At 32.1% G+C, this 27,107-nt stretch overlaps 2 protein-coding genes across 6 annotated transcripts in view; one reads left to right on the top strand and one right to left on the bottom strand.

Annotated features, from left to right (window-relative positions):
• The window catches only part of LOC123710770 (ADAMTS-like protein 1), a 186,922-nt gene that overhangs the window by 83,702 nt on the left and 76,113 nt on the right, over window positions 1–27,107 (bottom strand). The window lies entirely within an intron of this gene.
• LOC123710771 lies at window positions 8,426–13,093 on the top strand. Of its 2 annotated transcripts, none has more exons than XM_045662952.1 (3): window positions 8,426–8,512; window positions 9,596–10,870; window positions 12,733–13,093. In XM_045662952.1, the coding sequence occupies exons 1-3, from the start codon at window positions 8,452–8,454 to the stop codon at window positions 12,777–12,779; spliced, it is 1,383 nt and encodes a 460-aa protein (XP_045518908.1). In that variant the 5' UTR covers window positions 8,426–8,451; the 3' UTR covers window positions 12,780–13,093. The 2 variants fall into 2 exon arrangements, with proteins under 2 accessions (XP_045518908.1, XP_045518907.1); XM_045662951.1 differs by having other exon boundaries at window positions 9,596–10,910; window positions 12,733–13,092.

Genomic DNA, 27,107 nt, shown 5'->3' with positions numbered 1-27,107 from the left:
GTCGCACGCTGCAGCCAACAGGCCAACACTAATCTTATTATATATAATTAATTAGTAACATTTAAATGTTTCCGGAAAACAGTCTTAACTATAAATTACTAGGTAGATCGTTTGTTCTAAGACGATTTAGATAGATATATAGTAACTTCTGCCTGATGGCCAAGAGACCACATCTTTCGATCTGTTTCATGCGTAACTAATATTCATTGATATACTTATTAGTGTCCAGTTCATATAAATCCAGAGTTGATTTAGAATTAACTGGAAGATTTGTAATAGTATTATTATAATTGTAAAATTATTTTTATTTTATATACAAACATGGGGTTTGTGAAATTCCATGTTTTCTGACGGTGTTTGCATTAAACATATGAGCGAGTACAGATATAGACACATAGGATGAATATACGATTGGCGCACAGTCGTGATTAGAACGCAGGCCATTATTACTTCAAGTTAAATTTCCTGATAGATATATACCATATTCCTTAGAGGAAGGTTTTATTAGCAATAACAAAGTTGAAGATGCATGCTATATATATTGCTAGTTAAAAAGTCTATGTTACAAAATACATAAATGATTTTTGTGTCTGGCAGTAATAAATAAACAGTCAATGCAAAGAGAAATGGTGCGTGGAGGCGTGGAATCAGTATCGCCCGAAGAATCTACCAATTATATGGGGACTAAAGTACCATAGACTAAGCGATTCATAGACCGGACATTATTCTAAGTAGGAAAATGGTCATTGAAATAGATTTGGAAATCTGAAACTAATAAGGCTAGATTGTATAATATAGTAACGTCTCTGGAGAATTATTATTAGTTTATATTGTTCGTAATATACAATATCATATATAACGCCAGATTTTTGAGGCTGCAACGACAGTTGTTCAGTTAAAATATCGCTATTTTTGTGGATGCTCTGCATCTTCTACCGCATTTAGCATGTTTTGTAGGAGTTGTTCGGATAAATACCAGCAGTTGAGTTTCATTTGTCAGTTCGATTCCTACCGTATCATTTCAACGTCTGTTGTTACTATTGACCGCTTTGTAAGGCACTTTCAAACTTTATTTCCAAGCCAATTTCACTCAAGGCCTTCAGGTTCAAGATATAAACGTACCAACTCGTAAAAGGGCCGTAACACTTTGCGTGCCTTCTGGCAGAGTCAGTGTCCACAAGCGGTATCACTTAACATTAAGTGATACTCCTGCCCGTAAACTCAACAATAGAAGAGAATTTTGTGTCTATTACGTTATTTTCGTACCAAAATGTTTTTTCTTTACCGAATATCAAGTGTGTGACATTTAAACATATTTAACTATGCTACAAATATACGAAAATATACATATTATCAACTCATTGTTTTCAAGTCTATGAATTCATAGCTCTACTGACCATACATCAACATACATACAATCGAAGCGACTAATTAAAATAGATGAGCCATTTACATACTTACAGTGATTTATTGCGCTTTTTGTACAATAAAAGCTCATAATATACAGTATTTTTTATATAAAAAATGTTTTATGTGGGAATTTATCAACTACTCGTTCATTAATAACTTCCATGATGATTGGTCAGGTGCACAGAGCTCCTAGATTTGATGCCGTTAAAAAACAACATTATTAATATCGTTATTGTGTCTTAAAAAGGGTCAAGATATATACTCAGAAATATGTCTGCCCCATGCCCTATTGACTGCTGCAGGAGTTCAAATAACAACCTGAATTGTCTTCGCAAAAGAAACTTAATTAAACTGACGAAATAAAATGGACCTTTTTTTAATATATACTTTCACTAAATTTACAAAAATGTATTAAATATTACGTCAGCATAAAAATAATATGACAGTTATTAATACCGGGTCAAAGTTTTGCGAAAAAAAATTTTGTTTTCAATATTATTTTTCCGCGAACTTAAATCATACATACGTTCATCAATATTAATCACTGAGTCATAAACCTATAAAATAAAACATATAACAGATATAACGATACGCTTTAACTTCAATATCTATTATACAATTAATTAAAAATGAAAAGTTACTCATGAAAGTTAATTTAGATAACAAATACAGGGTGATTTAATTGACAGGTTTGTGATTGAACCATCCATTTCGTTAACGAAAGATGCGTTAACTACGTCCTTTGTTAGTGTTAAAATTAACTGTTAATTTAAATCATTTTATACTCTGCTGTTTTATAGGACTGGGGGAAAGGATAAAAATCTCACAGATCGCGTGCTCTAGGTATTTAGGTATGTACGATTTGGAGGCTTATTACAGGTCAAAACAATAAAGAAAATTATTGTAATTATTGTATCTCTTTAGCTGCTAGCTTATATTAAACCTTTCAAGTAAAGGGATGAAAATAATTACAAATTTTAAGAAACATGAAGAGATTTTAGTCTTGATGTTAGATTAAGTTTTATTGGTTCTTAGATCTTAAATTACGTTCAAATGTCTGAAATGTTAGTAAATCCTTCAATCTATCGATATCGTATTTGATTGATAAATATTGTATAGAATGGTATATGTATACCTCTTCTAAGTAAGAAATATAGAAATTAGTGTAAAATGTGATAAAATATGGGTTTAAATTTTGTATACTTTTGAAGTCCTTCATAATTAAAATAATTGTGAAAAAATATATTTTATGAAATAACATATTTTTGAGAATAACAAGTAGTTAAGCCGCGCTCGTACAGTGATGTATTACTGCAGTTATTCGTTAGTCGTTACGTACAAAATATTGTTAACGATATTACTTTGTGGAGACGTGGGCATTTTTCGTTATTTACGGACATCTCAAATGATTTGTTTGTTATTGTTAAGCTTGTACGGAAGCCGTGTAAGCTCGCGATTGTCTATTCTCAGACTTATGTATGACTTACTTCTGTATACACAAGGAAACAATAAGAGCTAAACACAGTATTAACTAAAACTATTTAGTTATTAATGGAAGTGTTATGTGACTAAGAGAAAGTTCTGGATTCGAAACTACATTTGGCTATTTAGAAAATTATATTAATGTGTACCTTATTTGAAAATCCAATACATTAATAATGATATTAGATTATTTAGACACTGTGGACTTATACCAATCTATGAATATGTTGGATATTCGTTTCTCAAGGAGTTTTAATCTTAGGGATAGTTTAAATCTGATCTGAGAAGCAGTGTCGAACATTTGAGTCATACAAGGGCTTTAAGCAACCTACAACTTCGTGCAGTCCCCGCAAATCATGTATATGGAGACCGGACAACCTCATATATTGTTCCGTGACTTGTTAATTGTTTACCAAAAAATCTAAAAAGGTATTTTTTAGGCAACCTGGGATGTGATTGTTTGGCTTCATAATTTTAAGATCAATTTAATATTATGTACCAGGTATAAAAACGTTTTTTTCTCTCGGTGTTATGTATCATCGTAATTTAAGTAATTTAAATTTTGGACTGTGGTGTCGCCCTTCAGGCACCAAGGTTTAACCCCTTAGTAGCTTTTTTGCGTTCTCTGTACTTTTAGTTCATAAATAATATATTAAGCAATAGTAAAAGATGATATGAGCTATTCAGTTTGTCTACGTGTGAAATTTTGGTGCAATTTAAGATTTGTACGGTAAACAAAATCGTCATATAGAAACCATCTTACAATAGAATTATGTCTACATCCATAACATTAAAGATCGATGGCAAATATGCAGAAGTCTTATAGCACTACTGAATTAAAAATAAAATTTTAACGCTTCTATATACCAGCATAGTTTAGAAATCAAAAGCCAAAGCAAACTAGGTCCTTTTGAATATAAAAAAAAGCAAAAAACTCCTTGTTAATCTTGATTTATTACGGACAAGTAAAAAATTACTACGATTTACTTATTACGAGTAATTGATTTTTGTTCTATTAAATCATAAACGAAAAACATGATCCAAATATTACGTGTACATTTACTTCGTACAAGGTAATACTTTTCCTTGATGCTCCGCTATTGAATATTATATGACCTGTAGACAACTTACTTTACTTCAATTACACTCTTTTAACTACTCGTACTTTTTTGTCTCTTTCTGTCGAACTGTGTTTATGTTGGGTTAAAAAGAGACAATAGTTAAAACTAGTAACAAAGAAATGTTTGCTATTTGTTTTAATACAATGATTGTGTTAACAATTTTAACATCACATCTCAGTAAACGTCATAACACTTATCATATGCTATAAAACGCATCAATAAATTATGATTGATGTTTGCAGTGTAGCAGGACCTCAATATAACCTTTCAACAACCTCAAACCAACAAAGGAGCAATAGTCACGAAAAAATAAAATATAAAGAACAATTCGTTTAGAATCGCTTAGAATCGGAGGGAATGGTTGGATCGCGTGTTCCACTGCACGGAACTATGATTTGAGGTTTAACAAGGTTTACTGAGTTCTTGTATTTACCTGTTAATGTTTTAACAATATCTTGTACTGTGACTAATGGGATCAACCATAATATTGAATATTCACCGTAACTAAAATACATTCTATTTGAATATCCTGCTAAGAAGCGGTTTTTGAATCTATACATCAATAAAAATATGTTAAAAAGATGCAAATATGTACTTTAATATTCGCATCATAGTCATGTTATTCTTTAAACACAGAAAGATAATATTTTTTCTACGGAGGACACAATATAGGTAGGCAAAAATTAACAACTACATTCTGTTACTCCTTGTATATTGGCTATAGAAGCCGTATTTTACGTTTCTGAAAACAGTTTACTTAATAAAACGATGCATTGCCTATATTCTTTGTTGTAATGTTTTCAAGCAAAGCAAAATAAAGTCATTCAATATTATTACATGTGTTAGCGGCAGTTGATCTAGTTCTTAGTGTTTCCTATATACTTATTAAATTTATTTATATTTCATACAAACGGTAAATATTATAAAAATATGTAATGTGACAGCTTTTAAAAATAAAAAAAATAACGTGAATTGTTCTTTGCGTGCGTGAGGGTTAAAAAGAAATCAGACAATTCAAGATCATATCTACAATTAAACAAGAAATTATACTAGTATAGGACTCCTTTTCTTTCATATATGTTGGGTAGGTATGCCTTCAGTTGGAGCTTCGATTTTTATCGATATAAGTTATACGTCAAGACAGGGCCGAGAGGTTATAATTGGTAAAAGCTTTAGAAATCCAAAAACATAGCACAGTTCCACATTTCCCACGCAATAGCACAGTCTTCCGTTAATAAAGGAACAGAACTTTAAACTCGTAAGCTACTTTTGATAGCATAACAAATGTACCCTAAAAAGTATAAAAAAAATAGTACCTACATTTTTAAAAATGGGGAAAAAAATATGTCGCATACCTCGTGGGCGTGAATCCTTTACAGCAAGGCTACTCGAGCATCCCACTTCGGGGAGATGGTCGAGTAAATTCGTAACAATTCGTAAACAACCCAACGAGTCAAATGAATAACTACTGCACGTGCGCATTTGTAGCAAGATTCTTAAGAATATGTTTCATAAAAATGTTTAGAATTTAATTAAATAAATATTAGAAGCTAACATATGTGTACAGGAATTACGGTACGCGAGGTTTATTATTTTACCTTAAAAATACACTTCTCTTATAATCACCAATATTGTCATTGCAAGAGTTGTGCCAACATTCATGCCAACAATTTTTTGTTTTATAGACCAAGGGGCAAACGGGTAGCAGACTCATCTGATGTTAGGCGATATCGCCGCTGTCTCGCAATCTCGAATTGCGTTGCCGGTCATTTAAGAATTGATACGCTCTTTTCTTGAAAGACCCTAAGTGGAATTGGTTCGTAAAACTTCAGTGGGCAGCAGCACAGTGGTGGTGCGCGGCGAAAACTTGATGGTTGGAAAATGACGGACGTCGGGGTGATACTAGTCAAATTTCGTGTTTCGTCTCTCTTAGTCTAACTCAGCTGGAGGTATTCATCCGAAATACTCCTCCTAACCACAGTGGTAAATGCGGTAGAAGATGCAGAGATATTCCACATCTCTAGGCAACGCCAAGGCCAATCAAGCCACTCGGAAACGGATTGGTAAACAAAATCAATCAAAAATGGTAGGTTGTTATGATCTTAACTTTATAGTTCGTTAAAGTTCCTTCTACTGCTGCAAAAGATCTGAATACGCATAATTATATGATAAAATATGCCCATTTGCATGATAATTTTGCCATCACTTCACACGTCCAACTCAAATTAATTTTTTTCAACACCAATACGTTAACTCCCGCTGAGTAACTTAACGGCCATGTAATTTCATCTGTCATTACACAGTTTTTTTACTTATTATAACGCCATTAAGGTTTATATTCGGATCAACAAAGAATCTGTTGAGCCTTTAAACTAAAATATATCATACCATTGTGTGCTTTATTTTATGAGTGTTAAATATGTTATTTAAATGAATAATATTTGACTATACATCCCCCGCTGTGCGGTATAATTTCTTCGAGGTCCTGTATGGAATTGTTTCTGATATTAAATTGTCTTTGGAATTGCCGCAAAGGATGTAATGAGAGGCCTTTAATAACCTATGACCATTTAAGATTGAAATTACAGTTGTCTACAGGAACGAATCTTAAATGTGAGGCAACCGTAACCCAATCCCATGTAATTAAGTGTAAATATTTTTACATTATTTTTGATTTTAGTAAAATATTTGATAGTTTTATATGTACATTATTGAAGTTATGTTTTTTTGGTGCGTTAGGGAAAAATCAATTATGTAGAAATAATGTTTTTGTGATATTTAAATAAACTTACTTAACTAGATAATGCGATATAATAAAACTTTCAATGTATTAAATACCTCTTTCTCTAATGTTATGTCGCTTTTTTCTGCTAACGTAGAATAAAGCGAACGATAAAAAATATAAAAGATTTTTATCTTGTTACGCCAAAAAAGTATAACTTCTTACGCGTGTACATAAGGACACACACGTGTTGTATTTGAATATGGCGTCTTTTAGTACCAACAGTTTGATTAGAGCAGTCTATAATGACGAGAAAGTGTACTACGGTGGTAGCATAGTAGGAAAGCCTTTAAGTATCAAAGGATTAGATTTTTGGGACCGTTTCATTGTAGTACAAATGTCTACAAACTAATTAACTCCTAAAAGTCATACAAATTTAAAATACTAATCTAAACATTCGGCTGCACTCTAACGTTGAATAAAACTTCAATCTTAAAACATCATTCGCAGTACAGAGCTAAAATCAACAAAATGTAAAATTCAAAACAGCGGTCGGACTAATATTTTGCGAGGTCACTCAACGTACGAATGAATGAGAATATTTCCCCAATGTTTTTTGAGTTTTTGTAAACATTCTGTAAACGATGTGCCACAGTTTATAACAGTCGAATGGGTTTTATCTACTTCTCGGTGTAGGCTTGATTATTTAAAGCTTATGTTGTATCAAAATATTCATTTCGAATTTCGTTTTCCCTATTTGAACTCGCTAACCTCAGAAAATTAATTTAAAAGTATTTTTGATTAATCCATTTACCGCGGAAGGCTCCTACGGACGATTTAACTTCGCGTTAAACGGTAGGTGCTGAGTAATACATACATTTTTTTTAAAATTTATGTTGAGGATATTTAAACTTTTAGCGATTAAGGGTATTGCCATCATTGTATATACCACGTGCTTTTTCAGGGTTATCATTTTCTTGTCAAATTGTAAACATGTCAGTTCCTTAAGGAAGCTTATCAATTGCGTGCACAATAATTATAATGAAAACTTGGATATACTGAGATGGCTCTTTTACGAATGCGTGTTAAAAATACAATGACGTTATCATTTATCTAATTATAATCTAGATCATACAATTGATAGGATTTGTGTCAGTAATTTGAACGAGTGTCGTAATATTATTATTCGATTGTCACGTTTGCGAAATATACGACAGAGTTGCTCAAATATCAATGATGATATCATTTTTATATAAACAACTTACAATAAAGGATAAATAAAAATAAAATACACGAAATCAATATATAATAATCATTTATTGAAGTCTGACATCAATAAGGGAATGCAATATGAAGTAATAAAATAATTAAACTATTTCAGTAAATTTGTGAATCTGTGATATGTTGTTACGCTTTTCTCATTAACAGCCTTTCAGATTAGGGCACTGTTATAGGAGTTGTCCTATGTACATTAACGTTTAAATAACTTATTTTTAACTCTTTATCTGTACTATTTGATAAATGTTTAAACAAAGAATACGCGATATATCGTTCAAATATAGTTTATTTTAAGGATAAATGAATAGCGGTTAGAGCTAGTGAAGCGTTCATTTTGAGAACCACTGAAATAGCAAACGCAATTGAAATCATAACAATATGAATGACAAAATGCAGTATCCGCTAGTAACAATAACAGCGCGCGCGCATCCGTACATCATGATTTATTTGTGGATTGTATTTATTATTTGTGCTACGGATGCTGCTAAATCTATAAAAGGTAACATATTATTTTATTTTATAAATAATATTAAACATTTTTGAGTAACTAAACATTTCTAGATATTTTTTTTTAACGATTTACTTAGAGAAAAATGCAAACTATAGAAATGTGTCTTTTCCGTGTTTAAAAGAGGATGGGGCTTCACATTCTTATGGTACAATTAGATATTTAAATACTTTAGCAGTATACATAATGTAATATAATTGTTTTCCTAATTTGCGGCTTTACGGTTTCATATTAAGTATTAATGATCAATGCCAAAATCCTAGCTCATCCTATACAAAAAACTTTTGTAGTGATATAATGATACGTATATACGTCTGTGAGTCGAAAATATTTGCCACTCAGCAATTCGGAACGCTATTGTCAACATTTTGCCTCTGCCATTGGAACTTGTAATAATATACATTCAATTGAAATTATTGTACAAATCTGAATGTATTTGAGGCTATTTTACTTGTTTTTCATTTTAACAGCGACAGAAAAATATATTAACCTTTTTTGAAATGTCCGTATATACGAACCATGCAAAAGTGTGTGTAATCAAATTTATGTACATACTCCTTGAATCTTTATTAAATTACTTATTTTTCATAACAAATATTGTATGTTTTTCCTAACCTATTAAAAGTAAGCATTATCTATGCTTTGTAATATATTTAGACTGATGAACTCACACTGTTTCAAAAGTTGAGATAACATCAAGAACAAAGTGATGATATCAATTGTCGTATTGTTTTTAATGATATAACCAAACAATTCTAATGATAACAACCTTATAACAATAACAATAACATTTAGCTATGTTAGGTATAGTTATATGACAAAACGCCTATGGTTTTAAAACAGAATAAAAGTTCTGCTATTTTCAAATCTAGTTTTAAATGAATTAATTCTCGGTTTTTTTTAAATTAAATAAACTATAATAAGCTGCGTTTTGTCACTACTCGGAATCTCTTTTAGATATGTCAAACGGTAAAAATGTATTTCTAATTCTAGTAACGTTGTGTGAGTAATTTTTTTTGTTTAAATGAAGAATTGATTTTTACAACTTGCTGATTACAATTATATAAATTCCAGGATTATACTGCCAAGACCCAGACACATACAAGCTCTATCCCGTTAACGCCACTTGGCCATCAGGAACTTTCTGTGGAAACTACACGTGTAAGCTAAGAAAAAGGAATCACACAGAAACAGAATATGTGCCAATTACCAAAATTAATATTACAGATAAATACTTTCTAAGAGATATAGACGATATGAAAACTAGCCCAAGTGATAATTCGTTTGCTGTAACAAAAGAGTCTCAACTAGATAAAGGTCCTATATATATAGAAAATAGTTATGCTACCGACCAACAAAAAATAAATAATCAGAATGATAGATATTTAACGGACACTGAAATAAAGGCGATAACCGAGATTTTACATACTGTTAAAAAAAGTGACCTAGAAGCAATAATAGAAATATATAACTTGGCACAAGAGTTTCACAAAGAAATAGATGGTGCTACAACAGAAAGTTTAATTAAGGAAACAATAAATGCGCTTCAAGATGAAAAACACGAAAAAAAGAAAAAGCATCACAAATCGTATTTTTATAAGCCTTTACATCAGACACACATGGAGAAGAATCTGACAGATATGGAGAAAGAAAGTACAAGAGTACCGCCACAGACATATTATCCGTATCCATATTTTAACGGACCAACTTCAAGGAATGGATTTGGTAGAACCCCATACTATTACCCAATGTCAAATTTCCAGCGGTCAGCGTCATACATTCATAGACCATACTTACCACCTACGCCACCTACAGCAAGACCATGCGCGACTCCGCCTCGACCTTGCTCTAAACCTTACGCTAAGCCCCAGGGCTTTATACCCCCTTGGTACAATAGATCAGTAATAAAGCCGTATGTTAACAAACACCACCTAGCGGATCCTATGTTACTACCATATCCATTTTCCTACATTCACCATTACAATTATAGTTCGTACCCTGCTAGTTACTACTACAATAACTACCCTTGGGCACAATTAGATTCCTATAGAAAAGCACCATCTCACGCATACCAACCTCAATTTGCACCAGAAGATACGAAAGCTGCCATAGCCGAAGAGAAAAATATTGAAGCTATGAAAAATGATGGAAGCTCTGAAGTAGAAAGTGACATAACTGATTGGAAAACCAAACCACTCAGTGAAAAGATTTTAGATGAAGTTAGAGCAAATTTAGATAAATCTAAGTTATTGAAGCCATTACGAAAGAAGGTGAAATTGGAGAGGGTCGGAAAAGTGATTAAGCTGGATGAACTGACGAGAGAAAAACGAAGTGTAATTGAATACAAAGGTACACCTGATGCTTATGAAGCGTATATTGATACTACAAAGTAAGTTCTGTTTACTAACTATTACTAAATTTCAGTAGATCTCACCACTAAAGATGTTTTGAGGTATACACAAGGCATAATATTGTAGGTACTTATACTATATATGAAAAACTTTATCTATTTGTTTGTTTTATGTGTATTTGCATAAAATAGGCTTTTGGAAACCTCTAAAATGTCTTTGGAGATTTAATTACGAGCACATTTAGAAAACTATAAATAATGCACACACTTTATGACTTATTTTTCATGTACATGTCATGTACAGAAGGCTGATCACCTACTTGTTTGCTTGTTTACTTGAAAAATAGGTGATAATGATTTTTTGTTATCATATAGAAATCTGTGGTCCAAACCTAAAAGGTTATCGCCATTGGTTTTTTTATTTGAATTTAAATATTAGATGTTTTCAATTTAGTTTGGCTTCACTCAAGGACCTCTGCTAAGTACATATTATATTTTTATCTACTAAGCTGCGTAGGCATTCAGACACGGAATTATTTATGTCAAATTCCAAAAAGGTTGAAATGAATGCGGTGCTCTAAAAAGGTGACAAATTAATGCAACAAAAACCAATGGAATCCGACCTTTTGTCTTGACAGATGTTTCCACCCTTATCATTGTCCCCTTGATAAAAGACGCATTTCTTAGGGAGATGTTTTTTTTTAAAATTAAATTGTTGAATTTAAAGCATGCTTACTCGTAACCTGAAATGACAGTTACAGAAAACCTATGTGATATCTGCAATTAAATGATAGATAGATGATAAGATCCTCAAACCATACAAAACTAACGCTCTTATCCATAAAAACTGAATACGTTTTGTAAGACTATTTAAACTAATAGTCATTCGTTTCATTCTGTCAAATAGTGTTCAAGCTTGAGTAAAAGAGACCAACTAGTAGTAATTTAGTAAAACAACGTAACAATGAGGTTTAGTGTTTCTGAGAATTATTCTGAATATTTATTGTACATTTGTTTGTACATACAACGAAAATTAGATCTTAGAAATTAATTCTTTTGATTTGCTTATACATAGGTATCTAAAGGGACTGTTTTTTTTGTAATAAAAAAACACTTTTTCGACGAACATTTACGCTATGGTAAATGTTAGTCGCAAAAGTTACCCGAAATGAAGCAAAAAAAGCCAGTTTGAAATTTAGATAGTTATTTGTTTGCATGAAAAAGTTTTAATTAATAGGTATGAGGTAGTTTTTAACTTTGCGTCTCGTTACGGGTTGCGATGAGTTGGTACTTGCCGCATTAAGAATGGAACTTTGTAAACTTTTGGTACCAATTACTTAGTTGAGATAGTTGTAACAGTCTTAAAATATCTTCTTGAAACGAAAACGTCTTCAGGACTTTGTCAACGTTTAGTTTGAATGTTGTTTCTTTACAAAAATTCATTGATTTAAGTTTAAGCGCGAAAGCTCCCTAAAATCGTTCGTTTAGTTAATCATTCCTTAGCTATTCAATACTTAAATAATGCCTAAGCCTATTATATTTATACATAAATAGGTTTTAACTTGGTCATTAATTTTCGTAGCTAAGTTTCATTTGTATTTGTATATGAATTTACCAAAAAGATAATTTAATGAATGCCTCTGAGTACGCTACACTTAGATTATTCTTCTCAATACAACTACTCGTTTAAACTGTGAAAACGTTACCAATCTAATCATAACAATACAACATAATTGTGAGTTTAACTGTTCCCTTCATTTAGTATGCCTTGGCTAGATAAAAAGCTTAGAGATGTTTAGATTGAGTGATGTATAAGGGGCTTTTGTAAGAAAGAAGAATTATAATATACTTTATATTTCAGATGTGAACCCAGTATCACACCAGGCTTCTTCCGAGTTGGAAATTTAAGTGCACCGTTTCCAGAATGTTGTCCAGAAAGAATCATTTAGTCATATAAACGAAAGTTACAGCCATAATAATGTCCTGTTAACTTAAAACGTTATGTTTGGAAAGAAAAACCCAATCAGTATTGTGATTTTACAAGATTTAGTAAATTTGGTCGTGTTACTTTTATGAAAATCTATGTCAAACACCGATTCACAAAAAGCATTAAAATAGCTATAGAATATTAGGTGTTTTTTAACTATAATTGCCCATTGTAGTTTTGTATGTACGAAAAACATTAAATAATACTTAAGGTGTAAATATTGTATAATTAAAGTTTATTTTTATTAAGCAATGCATTTGATTTTCACAAAAGTTCCTAATGGAAGTTATTACTGCGATTTTATTCATATATAATATATTTACAGCCTTCTTCGTCTAAGATAAATATAAAAAAAATACTTATCAGACCCAAGACTTATTCTTGCCGATACACATGTCAACCACGGTCTGGTAAATTTTCAAACAGGTAACGAATTTGTTTTTCGGAATAATTTAATAAAATAACATTAATAATTGACATAATAAAAGTCCTAGGAAAACGCTTTCATAAAACCCTTTAGAACATTAAAATTGTATAAAATCAGATTAACAATTTTTTGTATTAATTTGATAAGCGAACGCAGTTACTATATGAGGCACTTGCGTATTTCAATGTTATTTAAATTTCGTTTTATCTCATACTAACAGTTCTGAAGCAAACTTTTATATAAATCTTATTCTGATTAGTACTCACGTGGAAATTAAATAATACTCATTTTTGGATAAATATTGTAATCCTCTTAAAGAGCACGACCTAACTCGTAAAACGTCATAATAATTAAAACATCCCGCTCACATTCCTCTCATTCGAGGGATTTTATCAAAGGGTCTAATAAAAAAGGACCTTTGTTAAAAACACATTAGTCAATCTCCGGGCCTCCAATTAAGTCTGTCTTACGTGAGATAACCCTAATTTAAAATTGATCACAAAAATGTGTCAGCCACAGCCGGTATTTGTTCCGTAGTATTATACGATCTATGCCCCAACATGGAATTGTGAAAGTATGTAATATGTGCAATATTAATAGTTATAATATTTTTTCATAAGGATTTATATTGAGGAACAGATCGTGATTGGTAACACAGAACTCATCGTCATCAAAACTGTACTATAGGCGCTGGACAGAAACCGGTGGAAACAGATAGATGTTTCCTTGCTGATCACGACTCTGAGCTATGAGCTACCGACGGAGAAGAGAGATATATTAGATAGTGTAATGTAGGTGCATTAACCATATACTTTTGCGTCTTGCTTGTTTTGAGGAAAATCAGCTTCGGGCCGTGTGTCGTATATATTTTAATCTAAAACAGGTTTTCTAACGATGTTTTCCTTTACCGTGCCACCGTGTGTTTACACTCTTAATACCGCTACACGTTATGAGTGTCTAATTAATATTTACGTCAGATACTACGAATAACCTGAGCGAATATTTTAACCAACGCAAAATGGGTATGGAATTGTAGCTCTCGCATAATACATGTCACAAATAGATTAAAGAATAGATTTTTAATATATATAGTATGTATATGTCAAAAATCACAAGGACTATTCGAATGTGTCGGTTTTTTATTAATAATTATTTAGTATCTAATAATGGAGAACCCTAAAAGCTTCTTAATAAATCAGATAGGGTGTGAGCCGCCCCCACACAGTCACATGCTTTGACAAGTATTTTTTCCATACTTACGTTTTTTTATGATCTGTTAATGTTTATTAATAAAAAACGAATCCTAAAAGTGCTTCGAAAATGTTCGAATAAAATGTAAATAATAATATTGATACAGTAGAATACCAACATACTATATGTGATGACTAATTAACTGTTTGTGTTCATTCCAAAGTGGCTATACATTTGAATAGTTCGACGGTCGTTATACTTATACCAAGAATACTAAAAAAATCAACTTAAAATCCATTAAATACAAATATAGTATCAGTTAGGCCATAAACGTTACCTAATGGAGCAACCAAAACATTTTCTTTAAGAACTCTTGGGGTTCACTTAAAAAGTAATTTTCCCGAGTTGTCCGTGTGAATTATTGCTAGTGGGACAGAGATGGAATTGGTAAGACACCCCAAGTGTAACAAGGACGGGTGTGAATTTAAATTTTTTTATCGACTCAGAGATATGTCGTATCTAATGGTAATGTTACAAGTCCGTGTTACGCATTGTAATGCTGTAGTAATGCGCGGGGTTTAAGGGACACGTAATTTGAAATGTTCAGGGATAAACGACTTAAGGTACAAAAATACCTTTTTTCAAATAACAATCTGTTTTTATGAGATACGTTAGTTTGAGAAAAATTAGAAGTAGCGAGCACCAAAATCAAAGATTTACCTGTAACAATTTTTTTTTATTAATTACTAACTATTTAACCAACTTTATTTACTAATAATATTTCGAATTTTTTATTTATATTATCAGTCAGTAATCAAACTTCTCCTAAACCTTTGTGTGTTGAAGTGGATTCGAGAATGGTTTAGATTTAGAATTAGATGTTTTTTTTTTGTATTTAATACGTGTCTGTCGGTTCCACTAGTTGTAAGTAAATTCTAAACGAATTGGTCTGAAATTAGTTGATTCCATTGTTGAGTTACGTTCGTGAAAATGTTATTACATTTTTTTATGTAATAGGAGGCAAACGAGCAGGAGGCTCACCTGATGTTAAGTGATACCGCCGCCCATGGACACTCACATTGTCAGAAGGCTCGGAAGTGCGTTGTCGGCCTTTAAGAATTGGTACGCTCTTTTCTTGAAGGACCCTATGTCGAATTGGTTCGGAAATACTACAGTGGGCAGCTGGTTCCACATAGTGGTGGTGCGTGGCAAGAAAGTGACAAAAACAAGAATGCTCATTTTTTATGAAATATTTTCGTGTACTTTTGCTAATTATGAGAAAATGTCCTTCTTTAGATTGAAATGAATTAAATAATGTCTAAAAATATTTATTTTACATGTACTCCACATGAAATGGAATATTTTAAGGAGTTAATGCGTGCACTACACATGCGGTACGTCGTCAAACCTTTAACTAAACCGTTTAACATAGAAAAATAACTGACATATATTAACGCCCGTTTATTTTGCTTTTGGTAAACTAATTTGAATTAATCATTGTATGGGGCTAAGAAACACTCAGTCTGGTGTTGACGCATTTGTGTGTCTATTTTATTAATTAGTTTATACAGCAGGCAGATGTGCGTCATAACAATTATGGTGTCGCCAGAAAGCGAACCTAAGTCCTTCAGTTTATACGTAATATGCATTATCCATTGAGGTATTGAAGGTGGTACCGACAATACTTTCTAGAAAAAGGGACATAATAAAAGTCTTAGGAAAACGCTTTCATAAAACTCTTTATAACATTAAAATTAAAAAGAATTGAAGTGTTTAAAAGCTTTTCAATGTTTTAATTACGGCTTACCAAAGTTGGCACGTTCTTTTTAAATGCAAACTATAATAAGCGCTGAGGATTCTTTCTCCTACGGATTAACCCTTGGAGTAAATCAATTGTTTGATAACGAGAAATGTGATTGTATAAAAACGAGTTTCTTTTACCTCAATTTTATTATTTTTTCAGAGTCTTATAAATCCTTATATTCACTATTATTTCGTGTACAAAACAATGAATTACATGTAAATGAAAACTTTACTGTAAAAGAGTATTAAACTTGTTTTGAAGCATATCACAAAATTATCTAACAAAGTTTACCTTTGGAAGGGATTACAATGTTCGTTCTACCTTTTACCTTTGATAACGACAAACGTCACGAGTGCTTACCTTTGAGATTCCGTAAGCGATACAGCCTTTTACTTATAAAAACAGTTTAAATTCAAAGGCCAGTACGGGACGTTATTTTCGTTAAAACACTGGAAAAGGTTCAATTTAAAAATTAGGGACATATCTAGTCAAATCAAATATTGCAAACTTGATCATTTATTTCTACAGTTTCAAAAAGTTCTGGTTTAGAAGGCAGGTACGTAGAAGTGCTGTCTATTTAGATATGTCTATCAAGATAGCCTTTATTTGAGCCTTGCTTGCACTTATAAATAGCAAGAGCAAGCAAAGCTAGAAATCGAATAAAGGATCTTCGATTCAATAATGTCTTTTTAATATTATATTAATATTTTTTTATTATATTTTATGTTTAAATGTGTGTTTGTGGTTTTTATGTATCGTGTAATTGTGTAGATATTAGCTGTGGGATTAGTGAAAATAAAATAAATGTGTAATATTTGAACATTCATTTTTTCAACAGATTGCGAATACCTCAACGTGTAGAAGCTAACAAATTATTTTACATTTATATAAGATATTTACTCAAAGTAAGATAAAGTTTCTTCCAAACAAAACTGATATGACTGTTCTAAGAAGGAAGCAGGTGTTCTGTCACATATCAAAGGACCACCATGGGGCTATGATTAAAGCCTCACAAAGAAACTTAAACTAAAAAAATGTTTATAGAGCAATGCATTATAACTTACGTACTTTTCTTTATCTACCAGTTACGATTACTACAAGTACTAAAAGAAATTAATAAACAGAGCCTTTCACTCTCTCAAACTCTAAGTAATCCTATTATTGTAAAAATGGCAACACAAACGTGATAACAAACACAGCCTTTATTTTACAATTAGGTTTTAATTATTTAAAAAAAATGCTATATTATATAAATGACCAATTACTATGTATTACTATGAAAATCGTGTGTAAAATAAGCTCATTGACAATAATGTTATCAAGAAAAACAGCAGTGTTTAAACATATATAGATTATTTATTATATTTTCGTATATTAAGATCGAGTCGGGACTTATAAGCATGTTAGTTCTCCGTATGTCAGATTTAATACGGTAGAAGGATGCCACTCTGAGAAAAAAATCCTAAGCGTGTTATGTGTTGAAATTCACCGTGTTGGCAATTCCAATATGTATGCTCAAAAATTACTTTAAAACTTAGTTACTTTTTAGTTATTTTTCGTTGTTGGTTTAGTCATTGACGGCGTGGACAAATTAACGATGAAATCCATTATATGTTATATAGAATTTGGTATTAGAATATTTCGTTCATATATATTACTAATATTCATTCAGTCTCCACCATGATATGTCAATTTAAAGAAAGTCCACATTCCTTTCTTATCAGAGATTGTCACCTGTATGATTCATCTTCGAAAAATACATGTTATGACAATATTAATGGAGAGAAACTTGAGATTTCAGACTAATGGAATGTTATCGAAATAAAGCACTTTGTATGATCATTATTTTATATGTATAGCAATAGGTCAGCTTAACGAAGTCATTTAATGACTACAGTGTACGTGCCCGACTTCTTCAAGTTACTTAAATTTCTTAGCACGGATGGATTAGGCTTCTGAGGCCCACATTAAAACTAATGGTGATCCCTGCTGGTAGCAGAGATAGAAGTAGACGAGAGGACCAGGGGTAAAGGTAGACAAATACGTGCACATTGCTCTGTTTGTATCTCTATAGTGACATTTTATCTTTGTAAATACTTTCCGTATGTATTATAGAACCTAACAAAAACTATGCACCGCATAGGAATAAAAACATGCACGCGTAAAAAATATAGAACATCTGAACTATCTCGCCTCCACAGTTTGTTTTTAAATGAACTCTAGCTTATAAATAGATTGTATACGTATACGAGATGTATATGTCTAATTTACCATCCTGGACTCTGAATTGTATGATATAAAAAAAATACTTTAAAATTAAGTTATTTTTCCTTGTTGGTTTAACGAATGAACATCGATAGATCATATCGTGCCACCAAAGTTTGTTCTTAGCTTACTTTAAGTGTAAAGTGACAGTAAAACCTAGTGAGGTTTTGCGTTGGTATCTTTTTATTGCGTAAGCTATTCTTCCCGAAAATAAAGATTCCATTAGCAAATTAGAGGCGTCTTATATAAAATCTGATGTTAACATTATTAAAGTAATAAATTAGCCGGTAGATACAGCGTGGCGGATTTATTAGCATTGTAACACCATTTATTTAAAGGAATGGTTATTCAAGAGCTTATTGTACTTGTTAATTTATATTCGTTACTAGCTTCCGAAAGCATGACTCGTTGACGTTTTTCTTAATTAATTTAATATTTTTTTATATATCCTTGATACTCTCTCCTCTAAACAAATGAAAGAAAGTTATTCTGTATCTGTTGTAATACTATTATTGTTCACTCAGTAAAAAAAGTATCAAAATGAATGTCGTCGAAAACCCTCATTGTTTTTTTAAAGAATTAACATGAAACGTATTTGTCTTAATAAGATTCTCATTAAAAAAAGTTAATGCCCAAATAAATAATTTACAAAATCCTGCAACCATTTTTGTATATGAAGTAAGCAAAGCCTTTGATTCATAAAAATAACAAAAACTTAAATCATTTACTTCTAAAAATAATAAAGCTTCCAAAATTCCCGTTTCTGCGCACGTCAGTTAAAAATAATTCTTCCATAGAACTGGAGAGACTTGGAAAATGTAAGTGACCTGAAAACACGCTGCCACAAAACGTGCAAAGGAGCTCTACTGCGGTCATTAGCAGGTTAGAGTGCGGCCACTGAATTCGCGATTTTTCGTTATGTGCACAACAAACATTCACATTTTCCTTCGCGGCAGCTTGTCTATCTGTCTGAAAGAAATGAAACTGTTGAAGTAATTTTTATACAGCCTACAGAGAGATTCATAAGGCAAGGTTATGTGTATTCAATTTAAATTACGGCCGGTATGTGAATGTAACTGTTAAAACTATGAGTCACACTCACTGACTCACACTCACATTCATTGACAATTGACCAAACATTAACGAGCCGATGGCGAAGTTCTGATAGTCTAAGTATCCTACTAGTATTGTATAAATGTTAAAAGATTAGCATTATATTTATTACGACATAGTTATTTGAAAAAATAACAGAAAGCTTTAGAGAAACAAACATTTTTAGCTAGGAGGCATTAAGGCTTTTTTTAGCTAGTTTCAATTAAAGAAGTTATAAACCCATCATAAACATTTTTGTGTATTTCTCAACTAATATTATTAACATGTTATGGAGATGTTACGATGGATTAAAGATAACAAGAAATAAGCATGTATGTAAAATAAGGACAATGTTTTTCTTCGATACATTTAAGCTAGTGGCCCAACGTGTTTTCCCATTACACACCAAGGTTGTTCGCGATTTTTCTTTTGAACAAGGTGCTTTGAGTTTGTAAAATCTTGTGTCACTATTTCTTGTCCATTTTAACATTTTGTTCCGCAGTTTTGCTAGCGTTTACTTATATTATTAAAAGTTATGTTTAAAGCAACATTGTAAAATAATTCCAAATTTTTTTTACTGAAATTTAATGTATTATTTAATTAATTATCGTAATATTAAACAATGTGTATGAAGTAAAAAAATACAATAAGTGGAGTTTTTTACAAAACCCTGCTAATTTCACGGTGCAATACGAATACATAATAAGTTATATTGAACCTTCTTCATCATTTGAAATATTTCACTATATCCTATTCTTTTAAGTCCACATATTACTATTGAAGATCAGAAGTATAATATAACTAAATCAATGAAAATTACCTATCTCATCCCGAGTGCAAAATGAATGAGTCGAGGCAGTAACCACGCAACGCCCTGTCAACTGTCAAGTCCTCCAAGTGACAAAAGCAGACGTAGCAAGCACGCAATTTTCCTCTCACTCTATGATATCTACATGAAAACTCTGGCAGTATGCTGAGAGTAATTCAATACACTACATTATTACAATAATAAAAATAATTTATACCAAGCCATTATACACATACGACGTTTTGCTGCTGTTACGAACAGTGTTGCTAACACTTATGTTTTTGTTAAAACACTTTACATTTGAATTTTACATATCGAACGAGTGATTTCCTTAGGGAGGAAAAGTTTAATTACTCTCAGACGAGGTAGAATATACAACCCCAGTGGAAATTTTAAGAGAGACAATGTTATGTAAGTATTTTAAATTAAAGATGGGTACATTTTCTACATTTTAGTGATACAGGTCTCCAAGCTCGAAACTGGAACAATTTTAATGAACTTTACCGAGTTTTTTCTTATATTTACGCATTAAGTCAACCCTTGACCAGGCTTGATATAAAATACACGAACTGTATTTAAATCAAGTATGTATTTGAATTCGATCATTTGTATTAATAGTTATAACCAGCAGAGACTGTGTGAGTGAATTTTTACTTAACAGCATCAGGTTACTTACTTAATGTTTAGCTTATTTACTTTACCTGGGTTTTCTGTAACAAACTTTTCTTAGCAGTAAGACCGCCCTTTACGTCCTCTTTATGTTTGACCTGTTTAGTGATGTAAATAAAGTTTTTATTACTTTAAAAAACGTCAAATCGCTATTCTTTAACGCAAACGTAAGTAGGTTTTTTTAATTTTATATGCGACTATTACAATCTTCGGATTCATTACCAACTCGGGAGTAAGACGTCAATTATCAGCAATCGAGCAATAATTAGATGTTATCAAATCGATGTTCTATATCTGTGCCTAAATTTAGAAATATAATTAGTTTCTTCGGCCCTTAGTTATTTAGAAAAATAACGCAAGTATAGAATAATGGTTTCCTTCGAGTCACACCTTCATGAATTATGATTCCGAAACCCTAGTGGATTAATGAATTTTTCTTTCTATATTCGCACTTAACTTCGCTGGGGTGAAAAATAATTTCCAGAACTTTCCACTGCCATTTTCTACGTACAGAAATTTGAATCGTTATAGATCAGTTACTTTCTGAGTGGCATGATCCGTAGGCGTTGCGTAAAGAGGTGGGTTATCTCTGCATTTTCTAAAGCATTAACTATGGACAGTCCATCTCCAAGCATTCAGAGGTGTTGTTTGGATTAATATCTGCAAAGAAGATTCATCGTCAGACGTCAAAGTTGTAGGGCAGTACTAAGGTACCACTTTATGGAACCAGCTGCCTGATGTAATTCCGAACCAATTCAACTGAGGGTCCTTCAAGAAAAGTGCGTACCAATTCTGAAAAGGCTGCCATGGGCCTAACATAAGGTGCTGCTGTTATATAAAATTTTTATATATTTATTTAAAAAAAAGTACATTATATTAACCCTTTTGGAGCCTATTTTGTACTTTTCTATATTACTTTGATCATACCTCTCTCATAAAATGTGAATTGTCGTTTGCAAATTCAAAATGGCGCCATTCAGCAATCTCCAGAGCCCGAGCGCGGTTCCTTGACACATTCGTTAAATATTCAACTGGCTGCTAATGAAATCACCTATACTCTATGCTTATGTAGACGATAGTACAAGTGGATACTATAGACTGGTGCCTCTAGATTCATAGTAAGGTTTTATTCAACATGGTTTAGTTCAAATGGTTACGCCAATATTATCAATACATGTATGTTATCTCGGATTAGATTATCTATTGAAAGAGAGGTCTCCAAGTGGGATTATGCTACTTTGAATACTCTATGCCACACTTAGACACCACATAATTCCAAAAAAAAAACATAATTCTTTTTTTGGAATTCAATTTACTCAACAGCTTATTTGAAGCTGCTACCTTTTGTAACGAGGAAAAGTATTGTCTGCCCATCGATTCCAATTTCAATAAGTACAAAATGATTTTAAATCCAAATGAGCAATTGATTTTCAAGATTTTATACTTTTCTTGTTCGACGTACGTTTCATATTAACTGTCCGATATTTGACGTAATATTGATGCCCTGAAATTCATCATTTTAATCACATATGAGGTGATAAAAAAAATATTTGTACGTATACGTCCCGTTAGGCAACCTGTCTTTCTCAGATTAGTCTCTAAACTATGGATTGAAATTTGGGATATATATCAATCCCAATCCGAGTAATATTGCGAAATTAGGCTTACTAGTTTATCCCTATTATAGGATATTAGATATTAAAATGTAGCTTTTCTCCGTTTTTTTTGTCTAACCTGATGTTAAGTGTGTCCGGCTTTTTAAGAATCTAAGAATTCGTACGCACTCTTCTTGAAGGACTCACTGTTTCAGAAATACATCAGTGGGTAGCTGGTTTCAAACTCTCAGCTGTGGAACGACGGACGTCCAGTTAATACGTGCAGACGAAAATCCACCCGATTTTCGTTTCCTGTCTCAACGTTCGATTAGGAAACTCAGGTTAATATGGATTAGTATCCGAGAACAACTCCTCCAAACACTCTTCATCGTAAATGCGGTAGAAGATGCAGAGAGACCCGACAGCTCTACGGTATCATGCCTCTCGGAAAGTGACTTGTCGATGATTCAAACTCCTCTTATTATCCTATATTTGTTATTATACAGTTACAAGCGATGGCCCAGCGTTAACTATTATAATACTAGTAATGTAAATTAGAGATAAAATTAAATATTTACCCATTTTATATGAAGAGTACGCCAACTTTACAAATTTAATTTCAAACGCCAGTGCGTTTTAGCGTTTGAAAAAAATATTATTTTAATTTCATTATAAACCTGAGACATAATATATCTAGTCCAGCCATAAGTTCTGTAACAAATGAAAAAGCATTTGTATTTAAATGAAGCAATGTTTTATTATAAAAAATATACCTACATATTAATCAATTTTCAGCAAACAACAAAAAAATATTCTATTCGAAATGGTCACTTTAGGCTTTTATACAGGTCTTTAATCTAATTTACGCGTTGTTTCGTCGGGAACTCATCAAAAATACGATATGATTTACAGATTTAATATTTATTCAACATTTATTAATGTACAAAACATACGTGAAATATATATAGACTTACAAATATATATAATGTTTATCATATTTAGTGTATAAGGCATATAAAATTGATGTATACTCCAAGCCAAAACACGTTTATTCGTCATCCATAATTCTTCTTTCATCTGAAGAGTAATTTCGTTTGAAAAGTTCATCTGTTAAAGCACAGATAATACATAGGCTTACGGAGGTTAAATGTCAGATGCCCTGAACACAATTAGGCCGCAACGCAAATATTTTCACCCCAAGTGGCTATCAACACACCGTAAGGGACAATGATGGTCACTTAATGTCATTCTCACTCGAATAAATACTTAGACCTTACAAAGGGCATTACGAATTAAATTAGATGGATGTTACGCCGACTGTTAGAATATTTTCGGGCCTTTGATCGTTACACTAAATCTTAGATGTTTTGTTTGGAGACGCACTCATAGACAATTATATGTAAAATTTATTCTGACAAAGCGGTGAAACTCAGCTACAAAATCGATTTTAGATTAATAACTTTACATTACTTATGTAGGGCAGTAAAAATATAAATTAAATTAGATTTAGTTGTATTATTAGTTTTACCGTATAGTTAAATCGTATTCGGGACGATTCCTAGAATAGAAAATAAGTAAACAACTTTAATAAAGGGTGTAAGAATATTATAAGACACACTATGTTTTATACAAATATTTAGCAAATGCCCATGTTGGCTCCGTCGTGGCAATTTTGATGGTCGAAGTGTCAAACTATTTAGCTTTAAGAAAAGGCCTCACGCCAAGCCTACCAAGCCTTTATGGCTTTATTGCCCGCTATGTTCAGACTACAAATTATCCCATCATTGTGATATTGTGGTACTTGAAAAACTATTTTTAAATATATATATTCCATTATTGTAAGAACTCAACCCCTTCCTAACTCGTACGAACCCTTTAACGTGTTATAATTCGTGTACGTCCGTGATCCTAATAAATAAGTACCAAAACGTAAATAAATGTACCCTTACTGCTGTCACGAAGTTAGCCGAACTCAGCCGAGTGACAAATACGAGGGTCAAACAGTTGACAGCTAGCGGCGGGAAAAAAGAAAAATGGCGGTTCAAAATGGCTGCAGGACGTGTACAGCATGAGTCTAGCTGTTGAAACTATGTTATACTCGTTAAATAAATTTGGGTAACTTATTGAATCGCTGATGCGGAATTGGATAAGCGATTCTCCGATCTTTGAAAACCATTCCATCCGTGTTTTCTGAAATATACAATACAAATAGGTACAGCAAATACTCTATTATAAGAATTTTGGGAGCTTATATCATGTTATTCCGTCAATAAAGCACTATTTAAAAAGGTATAATTAAAGTATACAAAGTTGTTAATGTGTTGCCAGGTGTCGTTTGGGTTATTTACTTCCTATTTTTACAGTAACTTAATACTAACACTTATTAATATAAAAATTAAACTAAAAACATAATGTAAACAAAACAAGAAAACATAAAACCTAAACTTTTTTATAATTTATTACAAATATTGCAATTCTTGTGAATTCAGCCAGTGTGCAATTAAAAATATCCCTCTCATATTCAAGATGCGCAAGCGATGCGTAAATGGTGCATCTCTGAGTAAATTTGCGCGCACGAGGCATTCGTGCCGGCATCGCTTACAATTGTGATTATTTGGCACACGCAGCCACAGTCTCTCCTACATTTCCGCTTTATATATTCTATCTCTAAGATCCTTAAAAAAATATAATGTGATAGCAAGGTCCCTGCTTACATCTAGCTTGTATTCTACCATACCCAAGTCAAACAAAGTTGGATACATAAATGGGTAAAATGGGTACGTTACACTACATATGCTCCAGTTCAAACAATTTATATGACTCAAAACTTAGCGATGGCTAAAAAAGTGGCGGAAAGTTTCTTGCCAGTACTTTTTGCCCGCTCTACGCCCTTGTCTTGCGAACTGGTAGTAAATTTTTATTTAAAATTAATTTAACATCTTTTCTGACGTTTATAAGTGTACTTGTTTACCTATATGAATAAAGTTATTTTGGGTTTGAGTTTATACATTGAGAAAATTGTGCTACACACTCTTTGATAGTGTCAGTGGCGTATCTATATTCTAGAAGCATTCATATAACACTGTTATGTAAGTATAAAACAAATTTACCTAGGAAACAATTGTCTGATCCAAGAAAGATTCTATTAAAGGTGTTATTTGAACTAAGAAAAGCACTCTCATTGATTAGAAAAAATAATATTTCGCTTGAATAGTCCTTCGACTAGAACAATTTCGTACAATAGATGTATTGTTCCTCTCGTAAATACGTCTCGAAAGTTTCTGAATAAGACCTGATTGAGAGTTGAGATATTGTATACATACGGAGCAATTACTTTGTCCTAGTATAAATATTATAAATATATACATCAGAATTGCGCAATAGAATTTCAGGACTTTTGTCCTCAATCTTGTGTTTGGTGAAATATAGACGAACAGTATTCAATTAAAGATAAATGAGGTGTATAGCAAAATTTTCAGTATTAAGTAGGTTTTCTTGACTAAATATTATTAATATTTTTTATTTCAAACAAATAAGGTAAAGCAATAGGCCTTCATAAAAAGGATAAAGTTAATCCATGAGGGGTAAGTAGTCAGTCTGCTTTCGGAGAAAGTAATCCATACAAAATTATCTTTTTTAAAATAAAACAGGGGGAAAACTGACAGGAGGCTGACCTGATGTCCTTATGTTATGTATCTTATGTCATTACAATGTAATTTTGTAATTGGTCTTGGCCCATAGACAATCACTTTGCCAGAAGACGCACGAGTGTATTGTCAGCCTTTTAAGAAATGGTACGCTCTTTTTTTGAAGGACCCAACTTAAAATAGTTCGGAAATACTTAAGTTTCTTATAGTGATGCGCGGCAAAAATGCCGTAAAAACGCTTAAATGTGGAACGAAGGATGTTGAGGTACTACGGGTGGAATTTCGTAATCAGCCTCGACGTCCGCTGATGATACTGAACTGCAGGTATTATCTTAAACAACTAAAGATAATTATTTATAAATATCTCAATCATGTTAACGCTAAAATACCACTTAGGCTGTTACAGACGGATGTCTATTATAATAAAACAAAACAGATTTATATCTTTGAACAAATCCCTTTCAAATTTCGAACTGTCCCAAAGACATTCTATTCTCTATGGAGCGCGCCGTTTAACTCCAATTGTCTATAGACCAATGTAATCCTGCCTATATTCCAATTCCGTTTGACAGCACTCTAGGGGCAAATCGCAGTAGGGCTCTTTAACACTTCTTGAAGCTTCATCAAGATGAAGGGTCCAATAAATGTTAACTGGCTGTGAATGGTTATTACGTTTAAAAAGATTAGAAACGTTTAATAGAAGCTCTTAAAGATAAAGAGATATATCATTTTTTATATCTTTACTTTTAAC

The sequence above is a fragment of the Pieris brassicae genome, chromosome 6 (assembly GCF_905147105.1).
Source record: "Pieris brassicae chromosome 6, ilPieBrab1.1, whole genome shotgun sequence".
Lineage (NCBI taxonomy): Eukaryota > Metazoa > Arthropoda > Insecta > Lepidoptera > Pieridae > Pieris > Pieris brassicae.
This window is presented reverse-complemented; position numbering and strand designations above follow the sequence as displayed.

Bases quoted from the DNA above. Each gene is read 5' to 3' on its own strand.
- LOC123710771 (XM_045662951.1), top strand. From the start codon at position 8,452: ATGATTTATTTGTGGATTGTATTTATTATTTGTGCTACGGATGCTGCT. The intron at 8,513-9,595 runs GTAACATATTAT...TATAAATTCCAG, and splicing joins TGCTGCTAAATCTATAAAAG to GATTATACTGCCAAGACCCA. The intron at 10,911-12,732 runs GTAAGTTCTGTT...TTTATATTTCAG, and splicing joins GCGTATATTGATACTACAAA to ATGTGAACCCAGTATCACAC.